Source organism: Dendrobium catenatum, unplaced genomic scaffold (genome assembly GCF_001605985.2).
Source record: "Dendrobium catenatum unplaced genomic scaffold, ASM160598v2 fragScaff_scaffold_152, whole genome shotgun sequence".
NCBI classification, from domain to species: Eukaryota; Viridiplantae; Streptophyta; class Magnoliopsida; order Asparagales; family Orchidaceae; genus Dendrobium; species Dendrobium catenatum.
The window spans coordinates 268197-289134 of NW_021318614.1; the positions used below are offsets into that span (position 1 = coordinate 268197).

The 20938-nt window shown below is 35.9% G+C and overlaps 1 protein-coding gene across 2 annotated transcripts in view; it reads left to right on the forward strand.

Moving 5' to 3' along the window:
- LOC110101131 (SNF1-related protein kinase regulatory subunit gamma-1) overlaps positions 1 to 20938 on the forward strand; it is a 46883-nt gene that overhangs the window by 6612 nt on the left and 19333 nt on the right. The window contains exons 2-4 of one of the 2 annotated variants that reach the window (XM_020828922.1): positions 11327 to 11499; positions 17707 to 17811; positions 17911 to 18186. In XM_020828922.1, coding sequence (XP_020684581.1) covers positions 11327 to 11499; positions 17707 to 17811; positions 17911 to 18186 — 554 coding nt within the window. The remainder of the gene's footprint in view (positions 1 to 11326; positions 11500 to 17706; positions 17812 to 17910; positions 18187 to 20938) is intronic. The other variant, XM_028701165.1, reaches the window with a different exon arrangement.

The window sequence follows — 20938 nt, forward strand, 5'->3', positions numbered from 1 at the left end:
CAATTACGCTTGCATGCAGAAGCCGAACATGTTAGGCTAAAAACTTTAAATGCAAAAGGCTTTCATTCAGAACATCATCTCCAAACTGACTCCACCAACGTTCTAAATGAAAATGAAAATATTTTATGAATATTGATTGAAAATTAAGACTGAACATAAATATTAAAATTAAAATTATAAATATATAAATTATAAAACATACCAGGAGAATCATGTGTTTTAGCATGCTTGTGCTGCTTTAAATCCAAACATTTCATTCTTTCAGAATGAAATTCCTTCAAGTTGATCATTCACTTTGAGATATTCTTCTTCAGAAATGGAGTTTGTCCATACATGCATACAAACCAGTTTTCACCTCTTTATCACACATGAAAGTCTTATCATAATGAAATTGAGGTTTAAAGTATGCAGCACATGTAAGTGTTGGTGTAATTGACGATCCCACTTTTCATCTATAATATCCCATATTTCTTTGTAGGCACTTTCTTGACCTCCCAAATCTTTTGCAATATATTCTTTAGCCTTATTCATGCTTTATAAATAAATCCCATGGCCGGGGCCCTCTCACCATCAACCATTCTAAGCAACCTTAACTAATGTGTGTTGTCTTCAAAAGCATAATTTGTACTCCGCCAAAATGAATCATCTTTCATAACAATTTTTTTTAACCTGTTTTCCTTCTTGTTTTTTTGCCCATGAACTTTTATCCCATTTCTTCCAAAGCAAACATAGCTTCCAAAAGGTTGCCTTAACCTCCTTGAATCTCGTTAATATTTAAATATGCAGATAGCAAATCTCGTAACAGCAGGTCTAATAATTTCATTGTCAGTGAATTTTCTCATTCAAATTGAGTACCCAAGAATGATTGTATATGAACTTACCAACGAATTTGGCCTTCAATAAGGCTTATTATGCTGAGGCAACTGTCCAAACCTCTCAAGCATTAAATCAATGCAATGTGAGCAAAAGAGTCTAGTAAAGGTGAGGCCTCTTCTCTATTAACATTTCCCCGACAGCTTTAATATCACTTGCATTATCAGTAACAACTTGTACTACTAAAGCATCGCCACTTCCTCAAACAACTTCACAACAATTTCAACAAGTAATTGTGCATCATTTACAAAACTTGAAGCATACCATGATTTTAGAAAAACTATTCCATATGGATTGTTACAAAGATTTAATAATACTTCTATGTCAATATCTGACCAATCCATCTGACATTATTGTGAACTCTTGTCTCAAATCCCCAAGTCTTCTGTAAACATCATCAAACCATTTTTGAAGTTGTCTTTGAACCTCCTCATTCAGCAATCCAAGTCCTCAGTTCACACATGCTTGGAATTAAGTAGTCCTCTTCCATAGCTTCCAACAGATCGTAACATATTAATCCATGACGGACTCCTAACAACATTAATGGAATCCCATTTCATTGATGAATCTGACCGATATCAAACAAACCCTATTCCTGAGTTCTTTTGTAGCAGTAGGAGGCTGAAGATCCTGAGTGGTTTATGTTATCCTCATCTCTCTGTGCTGGCTCGGTACCGAGTATGTACCTAGCAGTACCGAGCTTATACTGAGCAGTACCAAGCATGTACTTTAGGGTTACCGAGCATGTACTGAGCGGACGAATGAAAGAAAGCCGAATCAGGAGTTATTCAAGCTTTCTTTACTACACCTCAAAGTTAAGGCCACAACACCGCTCACCTGCTCTTCCGACCTAACCGAGGCCTGAACGTTTCCTGCACTCACAACTTCGGCTTCGTTTCCTGCTTTCGAAACTGTTATTGCTTTTGGATTCGTTTCCTGCGTCGTCTCCTTCTGACTTCGTCTCCTGCACTCATGGCTTCATCTCTTTCGCTCACGGCTTCGCCTCTAGTTCGCCTTTCAATTCTCACAGGAAGCCCTAATCCTATACGCGAATACACAAACACGAATCGGCTGCGTCGTATTTATATATATACCGAAGAAAAAATTTCGAGTCGGTGCCTCATACTGCCTGGAGGCGTTACGCTCTAATGCATACGCTTTGTGCGAAAAAATCGTACGCTTCGCTGGATGGTTCGAGGCGTAAGCCCTGATACGCATGACTTCCGCCTCGACTTGAGGCGCGACTCAATGCGGACGCCTCGTCCACTTTTTTATGGTTGAATAAAAAATAACAAATATAGGAATTACATGAACATGAAATTAACAACAAATTTTGATTTTTATTCTCTTACTCATACTTAATAATCAATACTTTTGAAATTTCATATCATAATGTCGGAGAAATTTTACCATCCTCAGCCTATTACATATTTTGCGATTGAATACGATATAAGAAAGATGACATATTACCCCGAAGGATAAAAATATCATATCCCTATGGACTTAATAATAAAATTTACAATTCTAACAAAAACGCCTCCATTCAATATCTAGTTGAATGGGGCTTATTTTATTCTGGGGTACGGATGCCCCAATGGCAAGTCCTATGGTTAATTACATCTCAAGCTTGGTACTTGAGAAAACTTTTGATTAAACTAGTAGTTTTTTTTTTCTTTTGAAAATCATCCAAATATTGGCTAAAGTTTTGATTTTAAAATCCATGAAATTATTGTTTAAAGAGTTTGGTCTTTAGGAATTTCAAAGGATGAGAGGATCAACTTTGATTCGAGTTCTTGGAATGAAAGCCAAGGGGGAGGAAGAGTAGTACTTGATTTTGAGTGGTAAACTCAGAGGTACTCAAAACTATCTTATATTGAGCTATATATTTTAGAATCTAATTTTTGTTTAAGCTGACAATTTTAATTAGAATATTAGGTTTTACATTCCAATAACATGTGTTAGAGGAAATGTGAAGGTAAGAGCTTATGGGGTAATTGAAATCAACCACTACCTCAAATCCTAGAACTAAGGTGAGGACTATTAAGGGCTAGTGCCTTAAACTTAAGTCTAACAAAGTGAAAGAGACTTACAAACTACACCTCACATGAGGCATATCCAGACCGACTTTTGGATTTATTGCTTTGCCTGAAAAGGACTACCAACTAACCCACCTAGTTATTTTTAAAACTATGATATACATTCTTAATGTATATGAAGAGTAGTGAGGTTGTTTTTGTTTAGATGATAGGGCTTACAACTTGACTTTTAGGCCAAGATGCCTGATCATGAGTGATATATAGAATGTTGACTCACAAATGCAATTTTTTGGTTATCTGATTATTAAGTGAAGGCTATTCTACATGAGCACTGAGCTATGCATAATCAATTTAAATTTTAGAAAACATAGCTCCCTTCCTTAAAAGGGAGTCATACAAATTTTCTTATATTTGAAAATCATGAAGCCTATTTTGATTTTAGATTGCTTAGCATTTTAATAGGTAAAAATCTTAGTTTTATCCTAAGAGTCCACTGCATTCACATGTTCATGCCACCCCCAAAAAAAGGAAAAGAAGAAACCTAAGAAAAAATATGTATTTTCTATTGCGCAATCAGGTAAATAGATCAAAACATGCTTTCATCTATAAATCAAATAAAATGAATGTAAATTATAGATTCCAAGTTATTACAACCCAATTTGACAGCTGAGTTATCTGTTATTATACAACACAGTCAAATATTTATTGCAGTCTCTTGCTTGTGAGGTTTTCAAGCTTTTGACTTCTAAATGGACTTTGGACTTCACCTTTATCAGATATATCCTCTTGATCTACCTCCTTTAACTGATCCCTACAAGTTTGATTACAATATCCTAAATCTATCAAATACATGTTTGAAAAAGGAACAAACTCAAACCTGCAAAATTATGGATTATGAGAAGTTTATATATATCATGCAAACACATCCAGAATAGCCTAGCACTTGATGTGCTAAGCCTCTGCTTCTATCCTATTGGCCATGCCTCTTGAGGGATTTTAAGAAACAGCTATAATGCAAGTATTTTTTTATTTATGATTTATGGTGCCTCTTTTTGGACATAGCCACTTGCAAAAAAATTATGTATATATTTTTACACTATCCACTTAAGGACAAGTACCCACATTGAAGATAATCCAATAATCATCATATCAAATTATCAATCACATGCGTAGAAAAAGAAAAATTCTAATTCTAACACGCCTAAGGGGTTGTGTACCTAAATTTGCGTGGCATGTGTGACATATCATACTATGGAATGTGTTTAATTTTATTTAAGAATGATGATGTTTAATCTTAACCAAGGTGGTTTCTCTCTAAGTTGTTTGTGTCTTAAAGATTTTATTTGATTTTTAGGGGTTTTATACTTATAAGGGTTATGTGGGGAACCCATAAAGCTGCCATTACTTGCTTTGAGGCAAGCCTGCTGCTCATGAATCCTAAGTTACATTGATGCAAACATCCAACCTTTTGGGAGAGATGATTAATCATTGCATCAAAAGAAATCTAAGTGAATTTTAGGTGTTTTGGGATTTTCTTGGTGTTTGAATAATAGAAATGTCTACCTAATAGGGTAAGGTAGACATGTCTAATAGTTAGGTATTTGTGAAATTCTTCTAATAATATAAGATAAACTTCAGAGTATTAGATGAATTTCACATCTAAAGGTTTTGTTTTAGATGTCATAGGAAATATCAATTGTTAAATGAAAGGATACTTAGAGTTTGGGTCTAAGAATGAGATGTCCAACATGTAGTTTTTAAGTTAGATGTTGGAAGATTCTCCTTACCTTTTGGAACTAACGACGGGGAATGAATGAAACTCATAGTTTGGTGGCCTAGCTTTGGAGATTTCTCTTGAGGCTTTTGGAGCCCATCGATAAAAGGGGTGACTTGTAGCTTTGAGGCTACAAATCAAGATGCCTCTTTGATTTTTTTTTTGTATTCAAAGAGAGATATATTTGCTTAATTTAGATTAAGCAAATGAAAGATGGGTCACTGATTGATTTTGGCTAAATAGGTAAGAGTGATTGATTTGTAACTGAGGTTGCAAATCAATAAGAGTTATCATTAAATTTTATGTTCAATGATGAATAATTGGTTTGCTAAATATTGATAAAGCAAACATAAAGAAATGACATATAGATTGAGGCTACAAGTCAAGGGTTCTTTAAATTTTTTGGTATCTGAAGAGAGGAACTTATTCACCTAACTTGGGTTAGGAGAATGGAAGGAAGTTAGGATTTTGATTCATATGTTTGATTTGGAATTATTTATTGATTTTAGTTCAAGAAATGATTTGGTATGAACTACTTGTTGATTTTGTTTCAACAAATAGATGATTTAGTGTAATTTTGATTCACTTAACATGGGCTAAATGAATGTAAGAATTTCCTACAACTTTTGAGTGCAGGAAGAGAGATTTCTCAACAATTTTGGCTTGTAGAAAAGAGAGGAGAAAATGCAATTTAGAGGTTGCAAATTCATGAAGGATCTTTGAACATTTTGGTGTTCAAAAAAAGATCTACACTCTCCTAATTTGGGTTTAGGAGAATAATTGAATTTCCTACAACTTTTGAGTTGTAGAAAGAAGGATCTCTATACAATTTTGGCTTGTAGAAAAGAGAGGAGAAAATGCAACTTATGAGTTGCAAATTCATGGATGCCCCTTGTGTATTGGATGTTCAAAGGGAGAAGATCATTTACCCAAATTGTGTTAGGCAAATATGAGAAGGTGATATGTAGATTTGGACTACTAGCCACCATGGATTCTCTTTGAACTTTTGGTTGTTCAAAAAGAGGAAATCACCCTTCCAACTTGAGTTGGAAGGATGAAGTGGAGATAGGACTTTGATTTCTATGCTTGGGATGAAAGTACTAGTTGATTTTGGCTCAACAAGTAAATTGATTTGAGCGTACATTTGATTCACTCAACATGGGTTGAATGAATACAAGAGTCTCCCACGACCTTTGAGTTGTGGAAGAAGAGAAGTGTGCAACCTATAGGTTGCAAGCTCATGAATGCTCCTTGAACACCCAAAAATTCAAAGAGAGATAAACACTCTCCTAATTTTGGGTTTAGGAGAATGAGAGGATTTTCTAAAACTTTTGAGTTGTAGAAGGGAGAAGCAATAAGCAACTTGCGGATTGCAAGTTGGAAGAAAGAAATTCCTTGAATATTTGGTGTTCAAGGAGAAGTATTCATTTGTCTAATTTATGGATAGGAAAATGAGAGAGAAGAACTCAAGATTTTGTCTCAAGTTCGAGCATTTGCATCATCATGTCTTTAGGATTTTAGGGAAATCCACAATACAAAGCATGAAGATGATTGGTGATAGCTCCTAGGGTAAGCTATGAGTCATGTAATGAAGCATTTCTTTGGTGATAGCTCCTAGGGTAAGCTATGAGTCAGGTTCGTCCGAACGAAGTTGGATCGTCCGGGACGATCGGTACAGGTTCTAAAGGAATTTCTGGACAGAGAAGTTCGTCCCAGGACGAACTGGGGTTCGTTTGGACGAAATTTTTTCAGAGAGCAACTCGTCCAGGTACGATTACTGTACACGTCTAAATGAATTTTGTCCAGAGGGCAAATCGTCCCGGGACAATTTGCGATTGTCCGAGAAGATCTGGTTGGATATATATGGAAATGAGATATTTTGAAGAGAGAAAAAGGCAGGAGAGAGAAAACTGAAGGAAAAAGGAAGAAAAGTGATTTTTGGGCGACTTCTGTCCGTTTTCATCCGTAGCTGCAGTTGAGAAAGTTGACCTACTTGAAGTAAGGCACATTCCGCCTTTCTCAATTTTCAGAAAAGATAATTTTGACGACTTTTCTGTTTCGGATTTTGTTTCCGTTAGCGAATAATTGGTTTCGTTTTGCACTGATAAACTTTTTACCGCGTAACTTTTGGTATGTCTCTGAGATGATGTTTTTGTACGTTTTGAGTATTTTCTAGAAGATTTTCTCCGGATATTTTGAATTTTGCAGTGTTTTAACCGAATAACGAATTATCAGGATGTTGAAAAATGTTACTTCAGTACAATGAAAGTCTTATAATGATGTTGTGTATTATCTGTGATAATTTGGTGAATTTTCTGAATCTGTGTTTTATGTGTAAATTCCGTATACTGCCGTTATGCCGCTGGCGATTTTCTGACGTAATCCGATTTTCTAAATTGAATGTTTTGATGTGCTGTGATATCAGAAGGGAGTTATAAGGGGCCAAAATCCTTTGAGATTCTGTCTGTGTCAGGAAAATCTGAGAAATCTAAAAAGAAAATAAGTTCTGTTCTAAAAATTCTTTATATCTGTTATGTTCTAGTGCTATAAGCACAAAGGGAGACATAAGGGGTCAGAATCTGAGATTCTGTCAGTGTCAGGGAAGGGAGGCATAAGGGGCCAGAATCCGTCGAGATTCTGTCAGGGTCAGGGATATGTGATATGTGAAATGTGATTTTATCTGATTTGACATCTGTTATGTACTATTCTGTTTATTTTGTACGATTCTGTTTGTTCCGTATGATTCTGTTTGTTATGTACGATTCTGTCTGTTCTGTGAAATCTGACGTGAATGTTCTGTGATACGAAAGGAATTCAGTTTTTTTGTATCAGTGGTTTAATTTCTGTTTGATCAAGTATCTGTATGATTTCTGATGTATTTTCTGATGCGTATTTCTAAAGATTTTGATTGGTGAGTGTAGTCTTGCTGAGCTGTTAGCTCATCTTTATTTTCTGCGTGGTTTTCAGGTTCTGGGAAAGGGAAAGAGATCTTGGATTAGCAGTTCTGTGTCTGATCAGTCATTAGGTATTTTGTACTTTTGATTTTGTATAGTCATGGGTTTTCTGTTCTGTTCTTTTTGTCTGTAGCCATGCACTGTATTGTATATGATTATTTTGATAAAAAAAGAAGAAAATAGTAGATACATTTCTTTATATGATTTGAAGTTTATAGCAGCTCTGTGTTTCTGTTTGTTTGAATATTCGAAAGAAAGTTCTGAAGCAAATTCCAAAATTAGATCCTGGATTTTCAACATTCATCGCGACCCGATGCGAGCGGGATCCATTCTGGTCGGGTTGGGTCGTGCCAGCTGCAGCAATTGGATCCTGATCTATTAGAGTGGTACGAGAGTTCTAGAGATGCTGACTCGACGGGATCGAGTTTTCTCCCACCTGGGGAGAATGATGAGGACATCGCTCAGAGATTCAGACACGTGTACCGGCAACAGAATCGTAGATCGACGGCCACGATTCAGCGTCTTTATTTTTCATGCTTTATGTTTTATCTATTGTTGTTTGCATGATGTTTTATTTAGTTTTTGTTGTTTTCCATTTTTACCTTTATGAGAAGTATTTTGTCATTGTAGCGTAGAGGGCATGTTTGTACTTTTCTTTTCATGTGGAGAGGACTATATATAGTGGCCCATTGTGTTGTAAAAGGATGATGATTGATTAATGAAATTTGGTTTCTTCTTCTTTTTCTTGCATGAGGGCTAGAGAAGAGTGATTGAGCTCAAGGAGAGCGAGTGCATTACCCGCCAGTCGTTGGAAGAGTCCGCGACTCGTGGCTTCATTTTATTTTGTCATTTCATCTTCTTCTCCACCTTTTGTTCTTTCCCACATCTACCTACCAACCTCCCTAGCTCCACCACAATAAGTCCAACCACCACCCAAGCCACCTCCACCCGACGAAAAATCCTTTTCCCCCTTTAACTGCCGGCCATCTCCTCCTTCATCAACCGTTATGATGATTTCAATCGTCATAATGGTTTCCTAATTTGGCTCTAGCATTAAAGAGGGACTTTGTGAGTTTTGAATTTCAAATTTCAAAAACTTTCCTTATTTGCGAAATCTAAATAAGGAAAGTTTCTAAATTTGAATCTATTTGAAATTCAATTTTGGAGGAGTCATTATTTCCCCGCCTCGTCGTCATTTCTTGATTGGAAAGAGTCTAAATCCTCCCTAATCCCTCTCCCCCCTCTCTCCAAGCTGCCGGCCTCATGCTTGGCCTTCTCCCATTAATTCCCCAATCAAGGCATTATTGACCACTTAATTTGAAATCAAATTTCAAATTATTTCCCCCCAGTCTCATTCAAATCCTGAAATTAATTTCAAGTTTGGAAATAAAACCCCTTCCCCTCGCTCTTGAACCCGCCGGCCCCCCCTTGATGGGCTCCCATTAAATGCTCATTAATTCCCCTAAACTCTATTTGAAATTTGAAATCAATTTCAAATTGATTCCCTCCAAAATTACACAAAATCTGAAATTAATTTCAGATATGGAATAAATCTTATTGTCCTCCATCTAACCTAAACTCTCTCACCCAAGCCACCCGCCCCCTCTCTCTCTACCTTGTCCGCCCCTCTTCTTGGTCCCTCCCTTGGGAAGTTTTGGTTGCTCATAATTTTTGAAGCCAAGAGAAGAAGACGATGCCCTCTCACCTTCTCTTCAATGTTGAATGGCCGATCCCGAGGTTGATCACGGTTTCGCTTACAGCGATCGTGGGGAGATTGACATTCTTCTCTGTCCTTTCTACGATCTCGATTGGGAATACGACGAGACTGTGGAAAGATACGTCAAGCGCATCCTCTATTGCTTAGCAGGGACGATCGATCTTCAAAAGCCTAAGACGCCTTGGCTTCTCGTTGGGAGATCTACCCCTTCTCCATTCGTGACTACCTCTCCGTCAACAAAGACCTTCGGTACTATCTTCCTAGTGGCAATTTCTCTCATTGTATGCTTCATCTTCAACCGGTAAGCCTAAGAGTGATTGAGTGAGTAGGAACTCTAAGTGACCATGTCTTGATGTTACGCTGTGGATTTCTGTTTGCTAGCTATTAGAACTACTATTTAATTTTTGTTGTTCTTGAAACTGTCTTGCTAACCTTTTGTAACGGCTTACCACTACTCTGTCTTTCAATGGAAAAGTTCTAAGAATTTATTTTGATTGAAGCATGAGTTACTAATTAGCAAAGTATAAATTCAATTTTATTGTTACAATCCCAAAGCAACTCTTCGCATGTTTGTATTACATCATATTCATATTGGATGAGACAACTCCATTGAAAACTTTCACCCAAGTTTTGAAGGCAATAAATTTCAACATATATAAAATACCCTAAACATATGTCAATCCTTCATGGCAGTTAAAGTCGGATAATTCCATATGCAATTCATATATTTGATTTAGTTAATGTGCTTTGTGATATTCTTATGCGTGCATGTCCATGTTTGAGCTTATACAAGTATGCATACTCATATAGATGTTTATTGACACAAGCACATAAATGCATATATACACATATGAGGCTTATTTCGAGTTGAATTAAATAAGTTATAAGAAAAACATCCTTGAGTTGAAGAAAATCTATTTGTTTTAGAGTTGATTAAAATTCAAGTGATTTTAAAGCAAGTTTAGAACTTCATTTATCATTATCGAACTTGTTTTGGGGGTTTGGTTTGGCAAAAACTTGATGCAAAGTATCTTCATTTAGTTTTTGTTTGGTTTGATTGATTTGGAGGGAATACAAAATCATTTTACTCACAATTTCATTTCGGGTGTTTACTTGCAAGGTAGTTTCTAGGAAAATGAATTTACCTAGGAAATGTGACTAAATACCTTTTCTTATTGGCAATTTTCTGCACAATCCTAGTGAAAAATGAGAATAAAAGTTTAACTGATCATCATTGTGAATCATATGACCTTTCGATGAAACAAAAAAACTAATAATATTTTTTCACTCAATTTCTTACTAACCAAATTGGTTATTGAAAACAATTTTGACTCAAGTCCATTACTGTTTCCATTTCTATTTTCATTTCATTCTTTTCTTTCAATTCCTTCAAAGCAAACAGAATCTTACCGGAATCTCTGTGTTTGTTTTAAATAAAGTGGATGTTTTTTGCTTTCTTGACATTTCTGTTGCAAAATAAATTAATCCGAACTTCAATCTTTACTTCACATTTGATTATTTTGCACATGCATTCCATTTGTGGTGAATCCAATGGATGCTCAGCATTAGAATTGCCTTGCACGTGGTTGCATTATTATCTATGGATATGAAAAATAGGGGTGCATTCCGATTTATTTGAAAACTCCTTTATGTAACTTAGGGCCACTTTTTAGAACTTTCCTTGAATCAAGAATAAGAGACTAAAATAAAATTGTACAGATATATTAGTACCGTAGATAAACATCATTGTCATGAATGCACTCTCCCTTCTCATAACTTACCTGGACCACCTGGTCATATGTAACGGATTTGTATGGCATTTTCCATGCGGTTGATTGTGGGATACTACTAACGTTGCACGATCATCTGTTCTATTGTGAGCTTTTTTTCTCACACATTTATTTGTGCACATGAATGATTCTATGTGGATGAAGTTTCATTGACTTATGGTTTACTTTGGATTTGTTTTCAGAAATTGAGATACCGTCAGATGCTAGTTTGGCTGCTGCAGTAGATATTTTATCTAAAAACAAGATCCTTAGCGCACCTGTGCGGAATGTTGATGCACCAGAAGATGCTAGTTGGATTGATCGTTACATTGGTATTTTAGAGTTTGCTGGAATTGCTGTTTGGCTCCTACATCAGGTTTACATGCTTAGGTTTTCTTCTGTTGTGATTGTTTCTTGGATGACATCTTTTTTCTTTCTAGGTATTGTTTTTTTTTTTAATTTGATGAAGCACTATATAATAGGGGCGTCAAAATGGGTTTTCGGGTCGTATTCTGATCAAACCCAAAATTAACCCGCCTTCAATTGATCCGATCCGGACCCAAACTTATTAGGTAAACGGGTCATAAATTCAGACCCTGGCTTGACCCATCATGTTACCGGGTTGACCCAACCCAATCCGACCACTAACTCGTGGGTGCGACGCGAGCTTCGAGTGCTGGTGGCATGTAGGATTGGGTGGGACTGCGCGAGTGTGCGGGTGCTAGTGAGGGCACGACCGTGAGTGGGAGAGGGCGACGGCCCGTCTCCAGGAGCATGACAATGCGGGTGCAAGTGGCAGTGAGACGTCATGCAAGCTCAAGTGAGAGGCTGCGAGTGAGTGCACAGGCTCAGGGGCTAGTGCAAGGCGAGGCGCCTGGGCGGGGGCGAGGTCAGACGAGGACTCAGGTCAAATTTGGATTAGCGGGTTGACCCTGACCGAACCCGATTTTTCAAATGGATCAAAAAATAGAATCCGAACGACCTGTTTGTTAAACAAGTCAACACAAATCCAAATTTTTTGGGTCGGGTTATCGGGACGTGTCAATAATTGACACCCTTACTGTATAGCTTGACAGCTATGCATCTGCAGAGTTGTGTTGGTGTATTGTCAAAGTGGTAGATCAGTTTTTGTTGAATATTGATGTAATAATTTCTTGAACATCCACTACGTAGTGGCACGGATTAAGGGCCCGATGGTAATTTATGATCTATATTAAGATTTATTAAGAATTCATAAATTTTATTCTTAGATTGCTCTAGTTTAAAATTAAACTTGTTTCTTTTCTTGTTAGAAACATGATTTTTTTTTTCAAATTCTGGTAAGCTAAATTTCATTCAAACAATATTTGGCTATTAACGTCATAACACTGGGATGATATAGTTTGTTGATGTGTTAGTTGACAGTTCTGCTAGTTCATTCACAATGAAGTTTGATCACTCGGATTTGCATGAAACAACCTTCTCTTTGTCGAAGAATATCTTTCACTCAAAATGTCCATGCTAGTTACATATTTTGGCACTCTATCGCTTTTTATTTCTTCCTTTGTGGTTGTGGACTGAAATTTTAAATGTATCATGAACCTAACTTTTTCTTCTTGATCTCTATTTCTTCTTATTTAAGCTCAATTTCATGAACCTATATTCATTATTTCATATGAAATAGTTGGAGTTGTAAAACTCCCTGCCTAATAGGACATGACTTTTAATGTGAAGGATGCATCCCGGGACAATTTACTAGGGTTAAAAATGTGTTTTATTTTACCAATTTAGCTATATCAGAGGCCGAACAAGATTAAAATTGCATTTCAACACCCACATGAGGTCCAATGTATCACGGAGTTCATGAATACCGAGATCACTTGAATTGATTTCCGAATTGCCCTAAAAGGCCTAATTGGAGAAACTGGGTAGGCTCAGCTTAGTTGTCTTTTAGGTCTTTGTCTCTGTTTTGTTCTCTAGTAGCTCTATGCATGCAACTCACATTTAACCATGACTAGTGCATTTAATGAAGTATTAAAATTTAGTTGCTTGTTGCAATTGAAATGGTGGCTCTTCTTCTTTGAGTCTTTAGTATGTTTTATAGTTATCAGTTTATGCTTATTGGATCTCTCTCTCTCTACCCCTCCCCCACCTTTCTCTCTCCCTCTCTTTCTCTTTCTTAGTTGATTGAGCTTCTCTCCCAAGAGAACCTAGAACCCACTTTAAAGTTCTCAACTAACTCCTCTCACACAAATCTATTCGACTTAGTTTCCCTCTTAGTCGTCAGGTACATCATGCACAAAATTTTTCTAATGTTTGGCCACACTCCAAGGACATCCAAACCCAACTCCCTCTCTCTACACCACATAATATGTCACACCTTTTTTTTTTTTTTAAATTTTTTAATTTTTAATTTTTATTTTTTTTAATATGTCACACCTTATTTTGATTTCTTTTAGTCAATTTGGAGTATAACAAAGAAGGAGAATCTGGAGACATATCTCTTACTAACATCCATTTTGAAGTACATTTATTAGGATTAAGTGAGTAGGAAATAGCCTATCTTAACTATCCAAGCATATTAAGTTTTTCAAATCTTAAGATTCAATTTCATATTTCATAATTGAAAACATTTTTAAAAATGCATTGAATAAAATACAGAGCTTATTAAACTTTCAAATAATATTTACATACCTAAAAGTTTATCTATACATCTTCTATTCTGACTTCTATGTACATCTAAAACATATTTATACAAAGTGTAGTCAATCTCTTGCCTAGAGCACCATAATCTCCTTCTCTTTTTCTGCAGTACAACTACAGCTGATGAGCTAGAGCTCAATGAAATATGCAAGCATAATATAAGAAATAAGAAATATGTTTGTAGTCAATTAAAAATAATCTCGGGGTAGCTCTCATTCAAGGAAGGGTTCGAATTCCCAACTTTTAAAAGTGAGAATATAAGATACCTTCTATACAGCTGCCTTAAGATTTACCTCGTCAAGTCTTTCGCCTTTAGTTGTGCGGGCCTATACTCCATATCACTTTTCTCAATTAGGCTTCTCATAACAATTATAAAAAATGTCATTGCAATAAATACTTGATAAACTAGTAACTAAAGACATAATGCTATCACAATTACATAAAAATATGTGGTCGCAATTATATAAAGTTTACTATTTCTTATACTATAGTTTGGATATTTCACCTCGTTTTCTAAAGTAGGCGGGTGAATTTTTTCTCTTACAATACCCCGACCTTCTTTTCTCTTATATACAATTTAAATATTACATTTTTACCATTTAATACATTCTAGCTTAACTTAATATTAAGGAGCTCAGGTTAGCAAAATTCAATAATTGGCCCAATGTATGCTTAGGTAAGTAGGTTTAGATATAGTAACAGTAATATAAAAATTAATTAACTTTCAATTAAACACTTAAGTTTTATATATTATTAAATGATTATATTTTATTACGCTTTTAGATACACTTTTATATATCAAAATGCTAAAAATTAAAAAAAGGATTTTATGAAAATAACTTTGACATTTTATGGAGGAATGATAATATGGGGTGAAATTTTGAGGAAATTTTATACTTTTTGAAAAATTTGTGGGTATTATACAATATTCTCTACAATGCTTCATTGCTTAAAAATTGGAATACCTAAACTCTAATAATTAACCACAACAAAAACTAAATATACCATTATTGGGCTAAATATACTAAGTGGTGAAGCCTACCGAACAATGCTCTGAAAAATGTACTACCTTCTTGTCCTAAACCCGAAACCATAGGAAACTTATCTATAGATTTTATCTTAAGCATAACTAGAACTCGAAGGATACATATAATAATTTTAATGTTGTTAATAGATTTTTTAAGAGAGCTCATTTAATCATTCAAGTGATAGATAACATAAACTCCATAATCTGCTACGATGACATTTCTATTTTGGTTGAATGATTTTAAATTAAATGTTGTTTTTTTATTTGTGTAATTATCTCTACTTCTATGTATTAGTTTTAATTTTAATATTACATTCTTTTGAAAACACTGTCATTGTTATGTCCCTAGTCCTTTATAAGAAAATGTTGCACTTCGGAAGTTTGAATTTGTGTTTTGATGATAACAAACATTATTGAACTGTATTTAGTTTATTCTATATTTTATTATTGTATATCTGTTATGTGTGTACTAACATTTTTGGTTCAACATATACCAAATATCATTAAAAAAATTAGGACTCAAGATTTGGTAGTATATGTTTGATTTATGCAAGAGTCTATACTTTTTATTTTTTTGAGTCTATCAATGTAAAAGATGTATGTTAGCTTAGCAACTGTACACCCATACACAGGGGGAATGAAAAATAAAGATTTCATTTTATTTTGCTTAATCATAATGTGTGATCAGTTCAAATAGAAATTAATCAAAATATTTTATTTAAAAAAATTAAAATTCACATATTGAATCGTATAGTATGATAACACATCATACTAGACGATCAATTATAATTAGAAACCCCGTTGTTGAATCTAACGTACCTAAAATAAACAAATTTGAATATTGAAATTTAAACTATTTGTAGTGTATGAATCATTTCGTATTGTATGATACTTTAAATCATTGCTTAATTAGGTTAGTTAATTAAGTAATTAAATCAGATTTGATTGATTACTGATCGTATTGTACGATACTATATTGTATTGTACGAGTTGACCGAGGAGTCTCTGGACGAAGTTTGGTTCATCCATTACGATCAAAAAATTGTACTGTCTGAATCACCTAGGGCTCTCTGGACAATTTTTGTTCGTCCTATACAGTCCGATATTGAGTTGTTCTAATCGTACTATACTACCGTTCATTTATATAGTGCGACCAGTTAGATAACTTTAAATGATTGCCCTTTAGACTATTCATCGTACATCACTACAGAAGAATATTTGAATTAATCGTACTGTACGAATAGTGACTGCTAAATTGTAAATTAGAGTTTTCTTCGGACCTACTATTTAATCATCTCTTATTTCATGAGAGAGTGTCTTTTGGCAGTCAAGGTCTTGGTTCTTTTGTAAACTATGTTTTAAGAGAGAGCTTTGAGAAGGAAGGGAGAGAGCCATAGTTGAGAGAGAGGAAGAAGAGTCTTATGAGTGCAGGGTGTGTGAGAGGGTGTTTCTTACACGGTTGCTTCGGTCAACATCCACCTAGTTCTTCCTTTTGTCAAAGTTTTCTTGAGGGAAATTTCGAGAAGTTCTTGGATTCAAATGGTCATCGACAACTCTGTCACACCGGGAAAGGTAAAAGGGATTCAGCTACTTCGCTGCATCGAGGAAGGTGAAAGAGATTTGGCTATTCCTACCGCACCGGGGAGCAAGAAATTTATTTCGTTCTCAGCCACATCTAAATTCAAATAAGACATCTTTCTCTAAATAAACATTCCTAATTATTTCATCCCAGATTTATCCTCCTTACATAGTGAATATTAACTCTCCTAGGCCCCACAAGGTAGCCCCCCCTCCCCCCAATCTTACATTCCTTAAATAAACATTTTTTAATTTCCTCCTCTAGCTTTCTTTCAAACGGCTCCACCTTCTTTGTTGTCATAGGTCCCAAAAAGGTGCTCTAATATCAATATGATACGACTTGGAAGTAAAAATTACAAACCAATCAATAAAAAATTGCAGGAATGCCCAAAACATTGGCTGATTTTGTATTATTTAAGCAAAATGAAAGCAAGATACAGGTGATCTACTATTAAAGAGGTAGATCATCTCTCCCACAAGACTTAGACGATGCTAGGAACTCATAACAAATACTAAGAACATAAAACTTAGTAATAACATACCTAAACCTTAGCCAACTCCCTCTTAAATAGCCCTAGAATACAAAATCATAAATAAAACTTTCATAAATAACTTAAACGTGATTAAAAAAACCTTCCTACACAATTAAACATGATTTAAGATACTTTCATAAACAATTATACATAATTAGAAAATCTTCTTAAACAATTAAACATATTTTATGAAATCTTCCTATACAATGAAATACTTCCTATATAGCATAAATATAATTAGAAAACTTTCCTAAACACCTCGCAAATCTGAATTAAAATCAGTCATCTCTCCTTAAATAAACATTTTCTAATTTCTTCAATCCAAATTCAAATTAGTCATATTTCCCTAAATAAACTTTTCTAATTATTTCATTCCTGATTTCTCCTCCTTATATAGTGAATATTAACTCTCCAGGGCCCCATAAGGTAGCCCCCTTCCCCACCTCGACGTATCAAAGTGATATTCTATTACGTGCCATTTTCGTGAAACACTAGCTTGGTGAAGTTTATTAATTGAAGAGAGGTGGTACTGGGTTTTTTGTCACCCTCTTTCATGAAAAGGAATGAGACTGCATACTGTAAAGCATGCATGGCTTAAGCTGCATTTTATACCATGCCCTATTATATCTGCATTTATACTTGCATAGAAATGGGCGTTGATTCAGATAGAACAGTCATGCCCTATTACAAAAAGGTGTGAACTTTACTATTTATTGGGCTTTTAAGCTTCTTACATTGAGAATAATAATATCCTATTTGACAGACAGATGTAGCAGCTTGTCATGGGGATGATTTTGGAGCCAATTCTTCAACTAAAGGAAGCTTTTTTGAATATCTGACATCTTCACACTTCTATAGGAGTACGAAGGTTTTTTTTTTTACTTAAAGGAAAAATCAAATATATTCTGCTAGATGTTTTATGATTTATATGTGAAACGTCTGACTTGACTATATGCTCCTTCCACAGGTTCAGGACATCTCAGGGTCATTCCGCTGGGCTCCTTTCCTAGCTTTACAGAAAGAAGACTCATTTCTTACCATGCTTTTGCTACTTTCGAAGTATAGAATGAAGAGTCTACCAGTTGTTGACCTGGGTGAAGGAAAAATTGAAAACATCATCACACAGTCTGCTGTTGTTCATATGCTGGCAGAATGTGTTGATCTTCACTGGTTTAAGAATTGGGGAACCAAGAAACTTTTTGAATTGGGCCTTCCTATCATGAAACCAGATAAACTAGTTAAGGTGCTTAATTGCCACTCTATTTGCATAGATTCAATTTATAAGCTTCCTATTGCATCCATCTAATATGTTACTGGAAAGATCAATTTCACCTATTTTAGGTATTGCATAGTTTATCCAACCATATGATTGATATTGGCTACTAAAGAAGAGATTTCAGGAAAAAAACGAACACTGGAGAGGAACTATTGATGCTTCCAGGGTTATCTTTAATTTAATCTTTTGGCTACCTAAGAAATTGATAATTCCGCAAGACCATATGGAACATAAAGAATGACATGTTGATCCATATGGGTAATAACACAAAAAAGGAAAAGCATTTCAAAGTTAGAATTTAAAATATTTAACATATATTTGATTGAAGATTGTTGGGATGGAGGATTTATTAGCACTCTAGATCTCTACCTTGATGTTCGATCTATGTGCTCCATGTCGTATTTCAAGCAACAATGCATCCTCCTCAACTACATGGTGTTACTTACCAAATTTATCTTTGCATCTTCTAGAATGCCATGAAGCTGTTCAATGAAATACTCCTTAAGGACAACAACTGATGGAACTGGTGGAACAACTGAGGTATTGGCTCACTCTAACAACATTTTGAGTTCGACAGGCTTTAGGTTGTGAGAACTTGATTGGGATGAGTGATTATCTGCCTTTCTATCAATTGGCCTTCTTGTCGCTCAGTGTAGGGTGGGTTTTTTGAGAGAGTGTGGACAAGTGATCCCTTATCCTTATAGGCGAACTCCTTTGGTAGCCATTGACATGTCCTTTTAGGCATCTATTCTTGTGAAGTAATATCTCTGTCATGACTCGGTTGCCACCTGTGAGGATAACTATGAAGGCAATTAATGATAACTTCATAGGGTACTCTTTCTTTGACAGGTAAGTACGAACAAGACGAGTTTAACTATTTAAGAATTTCCATGCTAATCCAACTTTTGGAGCAACTTACTGCACCGAGTTTCCACCACCTCCCCTGGATGAACTCGTCGTTTATGATGAAAGGGAGGTCGACAGAGATCTGAAGTCCATTGAAAAGGTTGGTCTGGAACAAGGCGATGTCAAAGAGGCCACAATATATTGAGACATAATTGAGGAGGTGGCAATGACGATTCTTGGTTTGTTGGAGTAGGTTAAAACATCGATAGACAAGCTATTAGTGGGCGAGATCGAAGATATGTTTGATGTGGCAGTGAGGGATGCTAAGTGGAGCTTGATTGTTTTTTCCTAGAGAGATAAAGTTTGAATTCTCTGTTTTCGCGGGCTTCTTTCTCGCCTCCGGCCATGGCGGCCGATTGCCGTCGGCCTTAAGGCGCTGTCAAAGAGGCCACAATATATTGAGACATAATTGAGGAGGTGGCAATGACGATTCTTGGTTTGTTGGAGTAGGTTAAAACATCGATAGACAAGCTATTAGTGGGCGAGATAGAAGATATGTTTGATGTGGCAGTGAGGGATGCTGAGTGGAGCTTGATCGTTTAGCAAGCAAAGCTGGGGAGCTTCCAAGCTTGCAACCAGTACATTTTTGAGTATTTGGAGCGAATAGGCGGTCTGACACCATTTATGACAAATGATCTTGTAATAGGGATTCTTCATGGAAACCGACATCCTGGGTTGTAATTTTTTTTAGTGCTGGCCTTTGGATGGTGAGTCCATTATAATATGAAAATGCGTAATGCAATGCAAATGTTCTTTTTTAGCGCAATTATTTTATGTGTTCAATTTAATGTATCATCGTGATAGGTTTCATAAAAGATTAGTGAGAAAGGGCTTTTTTCTTGTTCTATTTGGAATTTCCTGCTCGTGGCAAGGGCTTTCAGAGGAGCGAGTGTCAATATGTGGAAAAGTGATGATTTGTTCCCTGCGGTCGGTTAGCCAATTGATGGTGATTCATATCATGATAGGGGCTTTGCCTAAGGTGAGAAAGCATATGTGACTCCTGGGAGAGAGAAACTACAGGCAAGTAGAGGATATATTATCGTGATGGGAGAGAGATGTAGGATCTTCATAATTAATGATGATTGGACCGCAGCCTTGGTATTCATTTGTTGAGCGTCCTGTATGAATAATCGTGGTAGGGTCCTTTGGTGAGATTCCTACTCAAAATCTTACTTTCCTCAATTCTCCTCCGACGACCTCTATTCTCTCCAATGGCTGCCATGCAGAGGTGTTCCATTGAGTTCTCTAGGAAGCGCAACTTGTCTGAGTCTCGGTTGCCTGTTGAATATGCCAAGGTTGCCTACAATGCATATTATTTCTTGTATAATAATTCTCTATTAGGTCGGCGAAGGATGTTGAAAGGATCAACATCCTATTTGTCAACAAGCTAGTGGTGTTGACTAATCACTTTGTGTTGGAGATGTGATTTCTCTTGTGCTTAAAGCTTGAGGAAGTGCTGAACTGTAAGGAGTTGTCCCCGCCCAACTGTTGCCAAAATCCATGGCATTAGTGATTTCTTTTGCCTTATACCTCCACATATGCAACTTCCTATGGTCGTTGGTGTTATTTAGGAATGCCTTTATAATGAAGGCATTTAAGGATGAATGTGTGTAGTTCTTGCTCACTACTATGAAGGTGTTGGACCTTTCTATCAAAGTGCGTTATTGGAAGGCTAAGTATGTGGTTGTTTAGAGTGTAGTGGGTTGATAGTGCCTACTCGCTTGACCACATTTATGAAAAAGATGGTGGTGTTTCCCCCCTTGATCCCAAAGGAGCAAGTGATGGTCTCCATTAAGGCGATTCACTCATCTCC